The sequence below is a fragment of the Perissodus microlepis genome, chromosome 5, assembly GCF_051167445.1.
Source record: "Perissodus microlepis isolate ML-2025 ecotype Zambia chromosome 5, ASM5116744v1, whole genome shotgun sequence".
Lineage (NCBI taxonomy): Eukaryota > Metazoa > Chordata > Actinopteri > Cichliformes > Cichlidae > Perissodus > Perissodus microlepis.
The window spans coordinates 18289371-18307780 of NC_140465.1; the positions used below are offsets into that span (position 1 = coordinate 18289371).

General features: G+C 40.9%; 2 protein-coding genes across 2 annotated transcripts; both read right to left on the minus strand.

Annotated features, from left to right (window-relative positions):
* Window positions 1-267: 267 nt before the first annotated feature.
* LOC146387094 (tripartite motif-containing protein 16-like protein) lies at window positions 268-6701 on the minus strand. Its single transcript, XM_084928441.1, has 7 exons — window positions 6109-6701; window positions 5063-5158; window positions 4749-4982; window positions 4508-4664; window positions 4342-4431; window positions 2471-2530; window positions 268-2357 (listed from the first exon to the last, which is right to left on the minus strand). The coding sequence occupies exons 1-7, from the start codon at window positions 6577-6579 to the stop codon at window positions 1813-1815; spliced, it is 1653 nt and encodes a 550-aa protein (XP_084784567.1). The 5' UTR covers window positions 6580-6701; the 3' UTR covers window positions 268-1812.
* Window positions 6702-6787: 86 nt separating this feature from the next.
* On the minus strand, window positions 6788-18249 carry strip1 (striatin interacting protein 1). The gene is made up of 20 exons (XM_084928439.1): window positions 18097-18249; window positions 16101-16170; window positions 15925-15999; window positions 15696-15830; window positions 15480-15600; window positions 14977-15152; window positions 14766-14893; window positions 14467-14649; window positions 13818-14038; window positions 13629-13694; window positions 13468-13531; window positions 13284-13355; window positions 12812-12886; window positions 12337-12434; window positions 11839-11965; window positions 10248-10348; window positions 10059-10125; window positions 9861-9965; window positions 9551-9755; window positions 6788-8216 (listed from the first exon to the last, which is right to left on the minus strand). Exons 1-20 carry the CDS (start codon window positions 18205-18207, stop codon window positions 7969-7971), a joined length of 2448 nt encoding a protein of 815 aa, XP_084784565.1. The 5' UTR covers window positions 18208-18249; the 3' UTR covers window positions 6788-7968.
* Between the last annotated feature and the right edge of the window lie 161 nt (window positions 18250-18410).

Consider the following 18410-nt stretch of genomic DNA (forward strand, 5'->3'; position numbering starts at 1 on the left):
GTAAAACATGATTTATCAGATGTTGGTGGTGATCGATATATCAGCCAGTACTATTTTCTAGAGATATCAGTGTCGGCATTTATTACAGCCGATATACGAACATTTTAAAAGTGAAGAAGAGACGACCTGCAACGCTGGGAGTTTTGATGTTACTCTTCAACTTCCCTGTTGGCAACACGTGTCTGGAACATAAACGCAACTACAGACCAGAGCAGAGTCGGGTGTAAATGAGTTATCCACAAGTATTTTTAAACTGTATTGCTTTATTATGTTAGTAAGCACTCATATATAACTAGACATAACAAATGTTAGGGAAATCTGTCTGTTTAAATATAGTTCATTAAACAGATTTTTTAAACCGCCACATATCGGTATCTATATCGGCCTTATCAGTCATACTCTAGCTGAGATCACATGACTGACACAGCCAGTCCTCATTTATTTCTTTGCCTTTTGGGTTGCTTGAACATTATGTTTTGGGTCATTATCCATTCACACTGTGAAGCGATTGTCTCAATAATACGCGCAGAGAGAATAGCCCTGTACACTTCAGGACTCATCCTGCTTCCATCAGCACTCACATCATCAACAAACACTAGTAACCAGGTTCAACTGGTAGAATCGATATATAAAGAACTGTTTTAGAGTCAGAGCCTTTTAAATAATCACCATAGACTTTAAATACGACACACAGTTTTAATATGCACAATTAGCAATTAATAAAAAGATAAGGACCAAACAGTCTATTCTTCCTATTCTGCCATACCGAGCAGAACAGGAAGATTAGACAATGAGTTCAAATGCAGACTAATGACAATCTCCTCGAGACTCTCCAGTCTCACCAACCAGCACTGCAATATCAAATCTACACAATTTCCCTGCCTGCTAGATTAAATTATCTCCCTTTAACCACACTGTTAAATCCATCATCCTTAATCAAACATGCATTTCAAATACAGAGTACTTGAGTAAAGCTGGACCAACAGAGGATTATTAAGACCAGCACCAATATGTGGTGATTTATAAGTTCAATATATCAGCTAATGTGTTAAACAGATTTCCAAAACGTTTGTTATGTGGACGTATTTATGAGCCTTACTGAGATAATATGGCAATGCAGTTTAAATAAATCTTGTTTTATTGTGTCAACAAGTCATAGATGACTAATTTATTACTAATTTCCCGCTGAGTGTTCTGGTGTTACCAACAGGGAAGATCTCAGAGTGCCCTCTGGTAAGCAAACTATGTTACATCAACAATCATAACACAGTTCAGGGGTGTTTCTCCCACCCTGAAGTGGGCAATCAAGAGAGACGGCCTCTATTTTTATTCATTTTCTTAATTAGAAAAATATTCCAGGATTCATTTAATTACATTTCTATTTGTCCACTTGTTTATTTAGTTCTTTAATATTGACTTGACTGAAATTCCATACAAGGCTAGAGTATTAGGCAAACCGCAGACACATGGCGCCCTCTTCTGGACACAGTAATTTCACAAAGCAATGTTAAATAGAAACAGAATATACATATATACCCTCAACTATATGTACTTGAGGGTCTGCTAAATCCTGCCTTCGGAGGTTACGTAGAAACAAGGCATTCATGAATAAAAACGCAATTTTATACTATTGAATTTATACAAACTTACACATATAGGCAATTTGGGCTTTATATACTGCAGAGTTATCAACCACCCCACACATCATAGGAAACAGACATGTCAGTGCACTGTGCAATCTATACAGCAATCTATACATATTATTTTTAATTTCCCTTTAAGTAGAAAGAAGCTGTTTGCAGTCCGGTACTTTTACAGTTGGCTCTGTCTCAGATCACAGATCCTGATGCAACATTTCTCTCCGAGCCAGAATCCGGGATACAGCGGCTCTCTGAACTTGGCTTCAACCTTGTACAGGAAGTTCATACTGTCCGACACCTCATAGAAAGACAAAGTTCCGGTTTGAAATTTAAGATAAATTCCAACCCTGTGATGACGGGGTGGTGTAGTGAGCTGGATGCTGTCAGAATTGTGGCTCACAGAGTAATGTTTAGATAGATCCAGACTCCAGGAATTTGCATGGGCCCCAAAGGCTGACAGTGTAGTGCGGGATTTTCTGTCTATTCCTTTGTAGGTTAGAGCGATCTCTGCTTTGTCTCCTTTCACCTCTACCTCATAGTAGCAGTCACCTTGCAGTCCCTCCCTGCACAGCACCTGCCGCCGATGTATAAACCTCTCTGGGTTACGAACACTAGGATTCTTGGACCTCTCATTGCACAGCTTAACCATCTTCTCTCCTTCCAAAATAACCAGGTCCTCATGAGCTGTCATGGGGTCCAGAGAGAGCTCACACGCATCTGAGATAATGAAGAGAACATTTGAAGGACTGAATTCTAAGAAGACAGCTGTGGTTGGATGAGTCTGTGTGTGGGTAAAGTCATGGTGAGAGCAGGTTGGAAGATAAACTTACATTGCAGGAACTCTTCTCTGGTTTTAGGCTCCACTTTCTGTTTAGCCAGAGGCCTGCTAGCTGTAAAGAGACACGGGAGACGACATCAGAGCATCAGTGAGCGTCTCTGCTGCATCATTAAACAATACAGGGACCCTGAAACTGGTCCCCAAAATGGAATAAATCAAGGATAATGTAATAGAGTTCATTATCCTGTAAAGCAGTTTACATAATTGCCTGTAAGTACAAGTTATTCAGATGTGTCACCATTTTGCCAAGGTCTGGCAGAAGACTCAAACTTTGACCCTCAGATGAGAGGACATGTTTAAGGATGTTGAGGAACAACCCAGGAACCACCGACTCAAACCTGCCATCAACTGTGAACTGCCAGCACCCCTGTCCAAGGTGAAATGATTTTTACATTGGCATGTAGAAGGGCGCCAAACAAGAAAGAAGACCCTGCTCCACGTTCAAGCTGGACTAAAATTTGCAGCTGCTCACATGGACGAGTTTTATAGTCAGACAAGATAAAGACAGACTTTTTTGGCCACAATGACATGAGGTGTATCTGGAGGAATAGTGGTGAGGCTTTTAAACCGAAGAACACTGTACCATCTCCGAATCATGCTCTGGGGCTATTTTTAGCAGTGGTACTGGTATCAGGCACTCCATGAATTACGGGTCAAAAGCTTCATTCAGCGCTATGAATTGAATTATCATCATTGACATGTAGAAGTGCAGAGGGTTTTGCAAAGCATGCTTACACATCATAACTGGTTAGAAGTCCAGATTATATTTTCTGGGCCAAGGGAGTCCGAACAGAATGTCCCGAACTTAGATAATAAGTGGAATCAGTAGCCTTAGGATTGCTAGATAATATTAATAATCAAGGCTAGGCAGGGAGGTGTTTTCTTTCTGTCTTATTTTACATACAAGACGAGGTCAGCTGGGAACAAAGAGAGGAGAAGAGTCGCAGGACTGCCACGTCGCTTCCGCTTTCATAATAATACGTGTTTTTGTTGTAGTATAAAACTGGACTGCCCACTCTGAGGGTCATCCTCTGTGTGAAGCAGATGGCTGAGTTCACATCAAAGTCCAGTGCTGTAAACTTGTAATTTCAACTGCTGAAGCAAATAAAACCTTTTAAACGACAGATGTTCTCCTGTATAAACGTGTCACTGGTACATCATAAAATGGATGGAATAAGGAGCAGGACTACCAGCAAATTAAGATAAGATAAGATAAGATAAGATAAGATAAGATAAGATAAGATAAGATAAGATAAGATAAGATAAGATAAGATAAGATAAGATAAGATAAGATAACCTTTATTAGTCCCACACGTGGGACTAATTCTTCAAACTAATGTCAAATAATCTGGACAATGAGGACAACACACATCACAGCTGGTTTTGGAATGGATGAAGGAGGCTCAAAGTAAGCTTCTGAGCCCAACTTTAACCCTATTGGAAATTCAGTGGACTTTGCTTAAAAGCAGGGTCTTTTAACAGGAAACCAGCCAATTTAAATGAATTCTCCCAGTTCTGCCAAGAAGAGCAATCAGCCAGAATTATCCCAGAAGCTTGTTGATGGATAATTTACTAAGGGACATTTAACAAAATATTATTGGGGGCTGGTTAATATATTTGAGCCTGTATGTATACTTTTGACTCTGTGTGAATTAAAGAAATCCAAAATATATTCAAACTTCTCCCTTCGATTCTTGTTTCTCAAAGCCATTAAAGATGTGTGCTGAACAACAGTTTAAAGAAACCATTAAAAACCCAAAATTAGCATGATGGTCATGTCCATGATGACGAGTGGGTGTAAACTTCTGACCACAATTGTAAGATAATATTAAAATTGTTCTGGAAACTGTTTGAAGTACAAACCATGGGGCTGTGAGACGCTGGCTTCACTTCTTCGCTGGACATCATCTTCCTCCATCTCTGATGCTGATTCCTGCTGCTCCTCACCATCAGCTGTCATACGCAAGGACATAGATATTCTTACATTCTTATCATTAAAGAGAGATGTTTTCCACATAACGACACATACCAGTGTTACAGATTGAGGCAAATTCTTTGTCACAGAATTCCTCCAGTTGCTTCCCAAGATGCTCAACGGCTCTCTTTGTGAGCTCAAAGTGGAGGAGTGGATCCTCTGAAAGCTCCTGGAACGAGTGGTCACAGAGGCGCTTCAGAGAGGGCCATTTCTGTGAGGATGGAGGGGAGAAGTTTAGGATACGACCCATCACTCAGAAACAGGCAACATTTCCAGCGCTGTGTTGGGAGTATACCTGCAGGAAACGGATGTGGCTCTCAGTCTGTGCCAGGCGGTCCAGCTTAGCATCCCTCTTCTTCATCTGCTTCATCTCCTCCTCCAGGCTCTTCAGCGAGATGCAAACCTGAGCTGCAGCCGCCTCCTCCTGAGCTGCAATCAGTTCCTTCACTGACAGGTAATGTTTCTGAAGGGAGTCGATGGCGCCCACTATGACGCTTTCACAGAAGGCTTCTGTTTTTCTCGCCTCGTCCTGTTTGATACACATGTGAGTGGGTGACACACTACAAACACTTCAGACAACATAACTTTTTGGTCACATGTTCCCCTCACCTGAATCTGTCCGAGCATCTCCCCCATCATCTCTCTTTTCCTTTCTTGCTTCTGAAGAGTCTGCTTGAACTTTGTCCGCATGTCCTTAAGTTCCTTCTTCAGGATGTGTTAGTTGGAAGCAAACACATAATTTGTTTAGATTTTGTTAGTTTTTTCCTGGATGGCACTTTTTACATTTGTATGAATCAAATGCATCTTTGTCTAAAACTGGGTCGATGCTGTAAGTCATTTGAATGTTTTGTAAGGCTGTCCCAGTACTCAGGAATGATTTGTTTAACCAAATAAAGTGGAAATGTCACCTGTCTGAAATACAGACAGCCCATCTACTTTTAAAATTAGGCTTAAAACGTCCCTTGTTGATAAGGGATTATCAATAGATTTGGATCAGATAACCATGAATCTTCTTTTAGTTATTCTGCAGTCGGTCTGTTCTACTGGGGGCTTCCCATAATACACCGTGTTTCTTTTTCACTCACTATGTGTTTATACACCATCCTGCATTTAATAATTATAATAGTTATCGTCAGCCTCTGTTTTCGTTCCACAGGGTGTCTTTTCTCCTGTTTTCTTTCCCTCACTTCCAATCGAAACTTAGTTTCAGCAATTTTTTTAGGCTTATGTTGAAGTTTGAATCGTCGATCTGTGTGCCTTAGATGCAGCGTGCACTTTGCTTTCATCTCAGTTACATGGCTAAAATCATCGTACATATATATAAATCACAAGATATGCAAAAGTTTCCAAATATCCACCAGGATATAAAACATTGTCAGCAATCTTGAAGTTGCAGGAAATCACGAGCAATTGGTTAATGACAGTTTCCTGGATTTACCCAAAGAGAAAACATGTTCTTGTAATATTTTTAAACTAAATCTGGAGTTGGAAATATTAAGTGCTAGAAGGTCTAGTATTATGCCATAAGACTGCATAAATTGACTCCTGGTCTAATTCACCAAAAGCTTTCCAGGAGACGCTTCCTTCAGTTTCTTCTTCCTGCAAATTCGAGCTTTCAAGTAGGATTTGTACCATTTCTATCCTGTTTTAAGTACCTCCTTCCGCCTCCGTTCCTCCTTCACCAACCCGATCCTGTGTCCTCCATGCTCAGCTGAAGCACACTGTGCACATATGATCTGCTCATCTGTGCAGCAGTAAACCTCCAGGGGCTTGTTGTGTTTCCCACACAAAGTGCTCTCTGATGTTTCTGCACAGCTCCGGGGTCTCTTCAGGGCTCTCCGATTCCCTTCTGAGGACTGCTGCTCCTTATTACAACTCATTTCTGTCTCTCTCACCACCTCAGCTAGAGTTGTGTTCTTGATCAGCTGAGGTCTGGATGGAAACTCATATTTACATTCGGGGCACCTGTAGAGACTGTTCCTCAGCTGGTCACAATCCCATTGGTCCTGGATGCAGCGCATGCAAAAGTTGTGTCCGCAAGGAATCATCACAGGATTCCTGAGAAGGTTTCTGCAAATTTGACAGCAGAGGTGGTTCATCTTCGCAGGAATGTTACGCTCTGCCATGTCTCTGTGGAAAAAAGGCGGGCTGTCACAAGTTTAGTTTCGTTTCCTGCACAAATGACTCACAAGTGTGCGTTTGTGTGTGGGAGTGACTAAAACTTTTGAAATTCTTGTAAAAAAGAAGGCGGGGTCCGTGTCTCCTCCACACTGGCTGTTTGAATCTCAAAGACCAGACAAATGTAAACAACAACCTTCAGAAAGGACAAATAAATCCAACATGAATCACTTTATTGCAGTATTTAGGTAAACATAAAACAAAGAAAAGCAGTGATAAATAAGCTTTGTAATTTACATGTACTTTCATTTCCTGAATGTTTAAATAAAAACAAAGAAACTAATATCTGAAAAAGATGTAGAAGTATAACAGTTCTGTAACTGGCAATTTAAATTCAGTTGTACCCTTCTGTTCAAAAACAGCCGTCTGATGAATAAAACCAGGCAACAAGAACCACATTTATGAGACCAGAAACACTCTTTTCTTTCACAAGATCCAACACACACAGCGCAGGTGTGTGCACAGCAAAGAAGACGAAGATGCTGACGAGCTTCTTGTTTGTTTGTTTTTTGTCTAGACTGGGATTTTAATGTCCATTCAGCCTCATTGATGGTCCCAGAGCAAAAGCACTTAGTCAGGCAAAACAGATATGATATCATCCTGAAAATCCAGCAGGGCAACAAAAAGGTCCAACCGTTAAAGGAGCAATGATCCGACTATCATGAGTGTACATAAAGAAATCCTGACCTTTCCTTCCATCTCTCTGAAGATGAAGAACTCGTGAGATGGAACGAGGAATGTTTTATTCATGTATTCACTGTGCTGAGCCTGGCTAACACTTAATACCTAAAATGAATACTCTATTTAAACTTAAAAGTGAAAGTGTGGTCATGTAGTGCTTCCTGGTGAGTTGCGAACCTACAGTAGCAGGTAAGAGGCACACAGAGGAAATATCTGTAATGTAAAGAAGGAGCAGAGTTCAAGTCCACAAATGGAGTTTTAGCACTGAGGTCATTATCAGCTATTTCATTAAAAAACTGGGAACGAGGCAAGAGAAGTTTCAGAGAACCTAAGTACAAAAGGATGATCTTTTTTTGGCTAAAAACTACACAGAAATCATAACAATGCAAAATTTCTCAAAAGGCAAAAGTTCAAACACCAAAAGCATTTAGCAGGACCCCCGACAACACTCCTCCATGCTGGAAACTGAGAATAAAATCCATCCGTCACTTTCAGTCTATACAGAATGTGTAGCATAATGTTCTGTTCAGAGAAGAGTTCTGTTGATCAGTGAGAGCACTGGTGGTGCTTCATCTGAACACCTGGCTGAAACTGTTTAAAAAAAACAACAAAAAAAACCAAGGATAAACTACAAGAATGTTGACGGTGGTCGAGTCTCACTGTAGCAGTTCTTCCCAGGAAATAGGTTTGGAGAAGACTTCCCTCTCCAGCCAAAGGTCGTAGTTCATTTGGAAGTCCTCGGGCAGGTCAACTCGTTGGCCCAGAACACTTTGCAGACAGTTGTCCACAGGCAGGAAGTCGGGATTGCTGTGGCTCTTATCGTAGCGGCGGCTGTTGAAGCGCTCGATGTTGGCTCGTAGAGCGCACTCCTCGGCCTGGAAGTCCCACGGACGAGCGTCCAGATCTGCTCACACAAAACAAACAGTAACTGGAAGTTAGTGGATTTTGTCTGCTCTGAGTGTAACAGCAATCTGCAGCAGCCCACAAATCCTGATCTCCATTAGGACATAAAAACAAAACAGCAGGTTTGTCTCAAAAAGGCGACAAACACATGAAACATTCATGCAGCGAACAGACGACTGATCTGAGAAACACGAAACACTTTGAATGTGCAGCTCATCTTTCACTCACACACCAGCTGTCTCACCTCAGTCTGCGGCACTTTTCCCAACTCATGACATTTATTAAATGCACACTCACCGGCCAGCTCGTTAACACACATCTAATCAGCCAATCATGTGGCAGGGTTTACAGAGAATGGTCCAAAAAAAAGAGAAAATCTCCAGTGAGCAGCAGTTCTCTTAGAGGTCAGAGGTCAAAGAAAAATGGCCAGACTTCTTTGAGCTCATAGAAAGGCAACAGTGACTCAAGTAACCCCTCATGACAGCCAAGGTATGCAGAAGAGCATCTCTGAATGTTCAACACACAGAACCTTGAAGAAAATGTGCAACAGCAGCAGAAGACTAGACCAGGTGTCACTACTGTCAGCTAAGAAAGGGAAACTGAGGCTACACTTTCCACAGGGTCACCAACATTGGACAACAGAAGGCTGGAGAAACTGCTGGTCTGATGATTCGATTTTCAGATGGTGCTATTGCAATCTGCCATAAACAGCATGAATCCATCGTGCTTTTATCAACAATTCAGACTGCTGCTGGTGGTGCTGGCGTGGGGAATATTTTCTTGGCACAGTTTGGAACCCATAGTACTAAACTGTGCATCCTTTAAACACCACAGCAGTGGTGTAAAGGATGGTATTGTTGCTGTCCATCAACAGCAACAACACACATGTAGTGTCCATTGCTTTATGACCACAGCGCTTTATGACCCATCTTTCAATTGTTGCTTAAAGCAGGATAGCATACCGATGTCATAAATCTAAAACTGGTTTCTTGAACATGACTATGAGTTCACTGAATTCAAATGGCCTCCACAGTCACCAGATTTCTTTAGTTACAATCCAACACAGCACCTCTGGGATGTGGTGGACCGGGAGATTCACATCATTAATGTGGAGCCACTGTGTGACGCTGTCATGTCAACATGGACCAAAATCTCTGAGCAATGTTTCTAGAATCTTCCAGGTTTGACTGGTTCTCTGAATATAAAAAGGATTTTATGGTGTTCAAATATCACCTGCTCCCCACTTTTTCTAGAATGATACTTGAATAATGCTGTCCTATGTTTGTGTGTAGTGTTGTATATTCTGCACGAAAGCTGTTCAGATTTTCCTCTCACCGTTTCCGTACGCCCAGTCGTCATTCAGGCGATGTCGGACCTTCTGGTAGATGGCAGACATGGTCTTCATGTTGCTCTTCCTCCACTGACGTCCGAGGTATTTTGTTTGCACTTTGAGCAGCTTGAGGACATACAGCTGCATCATTGCCTGCTTGACCTTCAGCGCCCTTTTCAGGATGGGTGCCGACTTAAACACGACCAGCATCTGGCAGAAAATGTCAAGGAAAAAAAAATCAAAGCAGAGAGTTATATCCTGTCTTTTCATACGTGATTCGTGTGTCACAGCAAATGTGACGTGACGTCCTCTCACCATTGTTCTGGAGTGCTTCCATTTGGTCAGTTTGTTGAGGATCCTCAGCAGGTTAATACAGGAAAACAGATTCCTCCAGCAAAACTGATTGTTGTCTCCCGCTTCCTGTAACAAAGAAATCGTCCACAGTAAACATCCAAATCCTACAGTCACGTGTCAACAACAACAAAACAACAGAAACAAAGGGGGTAAAATTACCAAACTCTCTGCGGTTAACTCTGGGAGCTCGTGCACCACACAGTACGGAAAGTCGAGTACTGAAATGCTTTGAGGAAGAAAAAACGTAAAGTCAATGTAGTGAAATACAGAGCCATGTACATTTAGTTTATTGATGCGCACTGCAAACAGGAATCATGACTTTGTTATGTAACGCCACACTGAAAGTACCTGTTCTTAGCTGTGATGTAAGACATGATGTTCTGGTTGAAGAACTTGAGAATGAGGGGGATGCAGTTGGCAAACACCAAGTGCTGAGCCATGTACTCAAACTATGAACACCAACCACACACACACACACAAACAGAGGGACTGCAGTTACACAAGGATTCATTTTTATATCAGTACATGTATGTAGTTTGTATTTTGGTTACTACTGAACTCACAATTAACACAACAACTGTTCAACTCTGAAAATAATCTAGGATTAAGTTTAAGAAAAGAAGAAACTCGCCTTTTTTATTTAAGTGGATTTTTAAGACTATTTTTTTAACCCAATTCCCTGTTTTAAAACTTAATAAAAACAGAATGCAATGACCCAAAAACCTCATAAGCCCAGATTTTATTCAGAACACAGAAAGCATATCAAACGTTTAAACTGACAATAAATGTACCATTTTAGGAAAATTATTAGCTTGTTTTGCATTTGATAGGAGGAACTGAGGAGAACAGCTGCTGGACTTTTGGGAGAGGAAATGACTCTAGCTGCTCAGCAGTCCTGGGTCTTTTTTGTGGTATCTTTTGTTTTTGAGTTGTTTAGTTGGTAAATAATCTGGACTGCAGGCAGGTCAGTTCAGCACCCAGACTCTTCTACTATGAATCCATGCTGTTTTAATAGCTGCAGTTTGCAGTTTAGCGTCTTAGTTTTCCTTCCATGAAACAGACGTGGAGCATGTGTCAATCTAAAGAAGCCAGCACCGGAGAAGACAGCAGTGTTTCTGGATCATGTCCACTTATGGCTTCATCTTTGCCTGATCAGGCTTCAACCTAGATTTTCAGATGGCACCGTGAACTCTGTTTACAGACAACAATTTCTGGATGTGCTCCTGAGCCCATGAGGTTTCCTTGACAGCATCATGGCTGCTTTTAATGCAGCGATGGCCTGAGGACCTGAAGATCACAGCCATCCAGTACTGACTATCAGCCTCATCCCTTGCGCACAGAGATTCCTCCAGATGGTCTGAATCTTTGGATATTATGTACTGTAGATGATGAGATAGCCCTGGTCTTCACAGTTTTATGTTGAAGAACATTATTCTGAAATTTTTCCACAATTTGTAGATGCAGTTTTTTGCAGATTGGTTAACCTCTGCCCATCTTTACTTCTGATAAACTCTGCCTCTCTAAGATGTTCTTTTTATACCCAATCACACTGATGACCTGCTGTCAGTTAACCTAATTAGTTGTAAAATGTACCTCCAGCAGTTTCTGCTTTCCTACTTTTCTAGACTTTTCTTAGTGTGTCCACTAATACTTTTCATGCACAAGTAAAATGTCTCAGTTTAAACATTTGATATGTTTTCTGTTTTCTACAGTGGACAGAATTTAGTTTAAGAGACGTGCAAATAATTTTTGGTCACTTTTTTTGAATCAAGGCTGTAAATAAATAAACGTGAGTTAAACTAAACCTGCTGCAGCGTGAAGGGGAGTGAATCTGTTTTATCTCTATTACCATGTTTTGATATTTGATGTGATTCAAAATTATAATTTAAACTGGAATAATAACAATGTGCAACGTTAAACAGGCGTGTGGCGTGCGCACCTGGTAGATGTGGTTGAGTTTGAAGTGTTTCAGGAGAAGCAGCAGAATTGCAGAGATGGCTTTCACAATGATCTCTTTGTGCCGATTCACATCAACACCAAGTTTCATGCTTTGCAGCACTGTGGTCCTGCAGGGTCAGAGAGAAGAGATCAGGTCAGATCAGATAACCCTCGGTCTGCTCGCAGGTAAAAACTAACACCTGCCTGTAAATCAGAACGTAGCAATCTTAGAGTCTACTGTTCTCAAACATGCTCAGGTAAAATAACCTGCCGATAAACCACATCTCCTTGTTTAAAAAAAAAAACAAGTGTGAAACCAGCTCCAGCTCTGTATGTACAAGTGTGCATGACCTGAAAACCTGTACTCACCCTGAAAAGTAAATGCATTAAAGCCTTTCCACATTAGATAATGGAAATGTCTCTCGGTTAGCATATGTTCCCTCTTTATCACATAATGGCACAGTGGATAAGAAACTGGCAGGCTTTTCAAGGCACTTACGGCATCTCCTCCGGCAGCACGTCTGCCAGGATGTTAATGGAGTCGGTTTTAGCTTTGGATGTCGGAGCAGCAGCGAGCAGGATCTTCAGCAGAGCAATCTACAGAGAGAGAGACCAAGCATGATGGAGTGATTTAAACACCTTAAATCCAGCCTGCCAACACTGAGGTTTCTAAATCTTGGAGTTTTATTTATGTACTTCAAATGTATCCAGGGTATAATTTATAAAAATCTAACTAAATGCTTTAGTATAACTAACAGCACACCACTGATCTGTGACACAACACTTTACACAAGTGCTGTAATAGAGTATTTGTGTAATAATCTTTATCGCCATCCCTGAGCAGACCCTGCTCTGTTGTTGCTTTCACACAGAATTACAGGTTTTAAAGCCTTTTTATGACTCTACCACAGCTGTATCACAGCTGTAGTATGAGTAATCCCACAGTAGCACAATATAAACCATACAATACTAACCATGTATTGAGGCAAACTGGGCAGAATCCCCTGGTAAAGCAGCTCGGTGGCACACGTCTCCACTTCCTCTTCACCCTGACGACAAGAAAGAAGAAAAACACAAAACAAGAGACGTCAAGTTGAAGAATTTACTTTGTGTGTTTTTCTTTAACTGAATAATTAAAATGGACCTATTATGCTTACTATGAGAATAATTTCTGCATGGCCAGAGTTTAAAATTATGAGGTCAGTGTATGTGCAAAAGGCTTCAGACAGTCAGGCAATTTGTTTCTGCTGCTGGATGTGTACGATATGAATGAACAAAGTTGTGTTTCAGATAGAAGATGAACTAAGAGGCTGCACCAAGGCCCATTATATGATAAAAAAAGGACTATTCTGAACTGAGTAACCATGCCAAACAACCTTAGTGAAGTCTAATGAGAGGTACCACGACAGATCTCCTTTGAATAAAGCTGCATCTGTTTATACTTACGCCAGAAAGAGGGGTTTTCTGAAATTCCTCCTCCTTTGTGATCTGTAGTTCAGCTATAGAGACATACTTGTGCTGAAAAATAAGATAGCATTTAATAACTTATGGTTCAGGAACACTTCAGGTGTGTGAAATTAAGCCATGCTTCAATATCCCTAATGAAGTACAGTGCAAAATACTGCAATACCTGCTTTAAGGTCTTGATGCTCTCGTGAATTGGCCTGGGTAATCCAACCACTGTATCTGTATCACTGTAATGTGTGCACAAAATAAACAGTTCTTAACATGTCAATATTTCTGCACAAAAGCTAACTGTCATCTCTTAAAAAAAAATGAAGAAAACACTACCTTCCAAGAGTGTAACCAATGAATTTACTTCTACTTGATTCTAGGAAGTTTTCAATATCTTTTTCCCTGTTGGAGCAAAAACAGTAACATCAATAACAAAAAAAAGTCTTAATTGTATATTTGTGGATATAAAGGAGGAACTAACATCATTACAGTTCAGCATTGCTGTTTGGTGAGAATGAGCAGTACCTGACTTTAGGAGCCCACGGCAGACCTTTTGGGAAGGACACCCTCTCCGATTGAGGATGAGGAATAGGTGGAGGCATCACCTCGTCCCGCTCTAGAGGGAAAGTTTCTGCTTCTATAGAGTTATCATTGTCATCATTGTCATCTTCATCTTCTCGTGAGTCATCCGCCTTGTAAGGATCCTTTTCATTGAATGCATCAAGGTTATCCTGTTTTATCAGCGCCTGTGTTTGAGTTACAAGATAATTACAACTAGACCGAAGCAAATACTAAAATTACTCAAGTATCACATGTATGAAGCCACTGAATGCAGAGAATTATTGCATGAATACATTGTAAGCAGAAGGCTCGTCATCTAAATGAAACAATAATGCAAGCTGGTGCTCTAAAAAAACATCATCATTATTATTATTAATTATAATAATGTCTTTATTTAGCTGTTTTTGGACTGCAGTCATCTTTTCCTCGCTCGTGCTCGTGTTCCTGGATTTGTCAGTTTTGTTTGCACAAAGAGGGAATGGGTGCTGTAAAGTGTGTGCTGCTGCACACAGTCCATCGTACACACCAATACAGGTTTGTGAGAGCACTGCTGTTCACTTTGAGGTGTTTTGCTTATAGCTGGCTTTAACCTGATGGTAGCAGCTATAACTACCTTGTGTTCACGACGTGCCCGCTTTTGTTGCTGCTCAATGAGGTCAGATGCAGATGCAGGAGGAGAAGCCGCTCTCATGCTGCGAATGACTCGGATGCTGTCCTCCGGGAGAGGAGGGAGACCCAGTTCCTCTCTCTTACGGACCTTTATGCTCTGCAGCCGCTCAAACCCTCCGAGTGTGAACTGAAACAGAAGACAGGAAGGTTTTTGGAAGATAAGATGGGATTTAGGAGGAAAATGAAGATAAACTCTTTGGGATATCAGTATCTCTGTGAAAGGCTGATGTTTGAGTCTCTCACCAGTATGCTCTTCCACAACAGCAACAAAACTTTCTTCATGGGGAAGTGAGGCGCATGACCGCTGCAGAATTTGGTAACCATACCAAAGAGCATAACGGAAATGGGCTCGTTGTTGAAGAGAGGAGATCCTGGATCAGAGAAGCAGGTTCATTTACAAGGCTGATTCTGCACATAACCTCAACGAGTCTTCAGCTACTCTGATGAAATTTACCCAGTTCTGTCCTGAAGGTCTCCTTGATGGTTTTCCATTCGGGCTTGTCGGCTGGGTCGTCCTGTTGGATGGTTTCCACCATCATGTACATGATGTTAAGCAGCACCCTGAGATCTGTGCTGTCAGCCAGGGAGATGGCTGGTTTCCTGACAGCGCTGCTGCAGGCAGCACTGTTACTGAAACACAGACAGCACACCAGGAAGCGGTTAACCTGAAGTCTACCACAGACAACCAGTGATTCTTCTTTTTTATTCTGAGTGAATTCATTAGTTTAAAAAACAAAAACAATAAAAACAAACAAACAAAAAAACCAACAGACAAATAATGTGTTTCCCCCGTCCTAAATTTAAAGTAAAATTGCATGCTGACTGATTTATGGCACCTTTGGACATCAATAAATGCTTCCAGAAAGCTATGTGGTAGGAAAAAATGGCTTCTTTGTTTTGTTTTGTTTTAATTGACATTTACTTCTGCAAGGCTAAAAAAATTGATGGAGAGCATACTCAATCTCCATGTTGAGCAGTTCCACCAGAGCAGAGAAGGTCCCCACATCGAGCAGCAAAAATATGTTGTATCTCATCCAGTGCTGTACCTCCACCTCAGAGCTGCACTCAGCAAAGGTCCCTAAAAACAGAAAAAAAGAAGACAGTACATGAAGTACATGAAGACAAACTATTTTCTAGTTAACTTGAAATCATGGAAATGTGTGATGGACTGACCCTGAGCCATGTAGAGAATGGCTCTAGCAACCTTCAGCCTCTTCTCCCGGGCAGTGACTTCAAGACTGTCCAACAGGCGCATAGCGTGAGCTCTGTGCTGAGCTTCATCGAGCTCTGTCCACTTCTTATCAGACACTAAGGCACAGCAGAGGTGAAGAAAATAAACTAAGATGCATACTTGCTTCATCTTTTATTTGTATGGCTGTGTATGTATATTCTGAGTGCTTACCATGAACTCTGAATTCCTCTTCAAAGCACTTCCTATTAAGAGCGAACTCTGGTCCTTCAGTATAACTATAAAGCTCTGCAAGACACATGAAGAGTTCATAAGTAATATGAACACATTATTAGGTGGTTACAGGTTCGTAAAGTGTGACACACACACACACACTTACACACACGTACCTGACAGCTCTGCAGCCCACTTATCTGTGTCCGAATATTCAAACTCCAGATCTGGAGACTCAGACTGCCCCTGTGCACAACACACCGCAGAGGTTAGAAAGAGAGCTACTAGATACAAAAAAAAAAAAAAATGTAATTAATCCAATTTAATCACATCCGACTGATGTTAAGAAGTCACATTACCCAAACTCTACACACAAGCACATAAAAAAATTGTTTTCTCATTTAATAAGTGGTGGTATTTAGTTAGCAGTGTTTAATTTCCTTTCCAAAACGCTCCATAACAACAGAAACAACATCATCAAGAGTCAAAGCACCAAAATGTCCAAGTGACTCTCGCTAAGAGAAAGTGGTGGAAGTAGCATTTTGATAATTTACAATATCAAAAAATAAATTTGACTAGGAAACCTTCTGGATTAAACGCCCACTTACGTTAACACATGTAAGCCAGCAAGTTGTACTTCAAGTGTGTAGTAAAAATGTTCCCCGTTAGTATTTTACTGTTGGATTAATATTTCTCCCGCATTAATGTCTTTTGAGGCTTTTTACTGCTGATAACAGTGTTTGAGGTTGAGCTTATACATTTTTGTTGGGTTGTTTTATCTACAGCAGTGCATCATAATCACTATGATCTTCCTTTGTAGAGTACTTGAGTCAATGCATTTAGCAGCATTTCACCACATTTTAGTATTTAGCTACAAGTGAAACACTCCTCTGTGCTGGCAGCTACTCTCTAACAAAGCTTACATCTTTTAACATATATATATATATTTTTTTTTAATCAGGCATGTTATCCACTTTATACGTACCTATAAAGCACGGTATAAGGTATAAAGGTATAAAAACATCCAGTTGGCAACAACAAGCAATACTGTTCGAAGTAGTTCAGGAGCACAAAGTAAAAAATAAGATGCAATCAAACACTGCTGTAATAGCACTATGTCCTGTTTAAGACTGGGTGCACCTGACTGGTGGGAGTGGTAAAGGTTATAAAACCTCCACTTTCAGTCTGCTTACTCTCTTTGGAAAGTTTCATCATGACACTGTTGGTTTGTTGGGTTACTTAGTTCTGTCACACTCAGTCAATTATATTTTCAGTTGTCCATAAACACCGTGCACAGCTGATGTCCGTTACTTTAACACCTCACTATATTTTGGTTACATAAACGGCTTTGGGCACTGTTTGTTATAAGAGTGTACCAATAGTAGTAGTAGTAATAAACTTGTATTTGAGCATCTGTTACTGACAACTCTATAATCTCTTATTCTATAATTTACATTTCAGACTAGTTAATGTAGTCTCTGATTTGTAATATAAAGTTTATGAATCAATAAACAATATCATGTGTACCAGCTGCAACACTGAAAGTAACAGTAACACACTGAAGCTGCCATCATGAAGCATTACAACTAAACACAGGAGGATTTACTATTGCCGCTGTGAGCCTACTTTTGAGAAAAGACTGGAAATAATACACCTCTTCAAGACAGACAGGGAATCAGTGCTACCATGACTGTCTCCAGTGGCTATTTAAACCACTACACGGAAACACTCAGCTTGTTTTCTTTAAACGTCACACAAATGAGTGACCAATTTTGCATATATACAGTAAAATTACACTGTAATAGCCGACTGTTGCATTAGAAAGATTAAATGCGTTAACCAGGACCTAAACAATCCGTTTTCAACAGGTCCTTAGGTTCCTGACACATACACAAGCCTGGCCTGTAGCCGGCTAACGTCAGCTAGCTGTCTCCTGCTCGCTTTTCAATGTGTTAACACCGGGAAACAACCGGAACACCGCACAGCTAGGTACACGTACAAACACCGTAATGAAGGTCGTTTGCTGCTCTTAACTCCCGAATCATGTTAGAAATACTAATTGTGCTACAATGACAGAGCTAGCTAACTTTACACTAGCAGCAGAAAAGGCCTCGTCTCTTTAGCTAAAAAAAATACACGCTGGAAATCAACCATAAACATCTGGATACGTACCTCTGAATCTTTTCTTTGATTGCGGGTAAATTCGCCCCTGGTTTTGTTAGGTAGCATAGCTCTCTGCTTATTGTTTACAGGTAGCCCACTACCGTTTCCACCGACGTCCATAATTTTTGGGGGCGCAGTGAACTCTCGCGAGATGAGAAATGGAACGTGACTGTCGGACTCGCGTCAGCGCATCCGCAGAATCTTGTCCGAAGGTCCGCGGCAACGGCCCGAGGTGTGGTTGTGTAGAATTATTTTTGAAATGAATTTTTCTCTGCCTCTTCAGGCCTCAATCCCGAACTGACGCTATGATGATGAGATCAGAA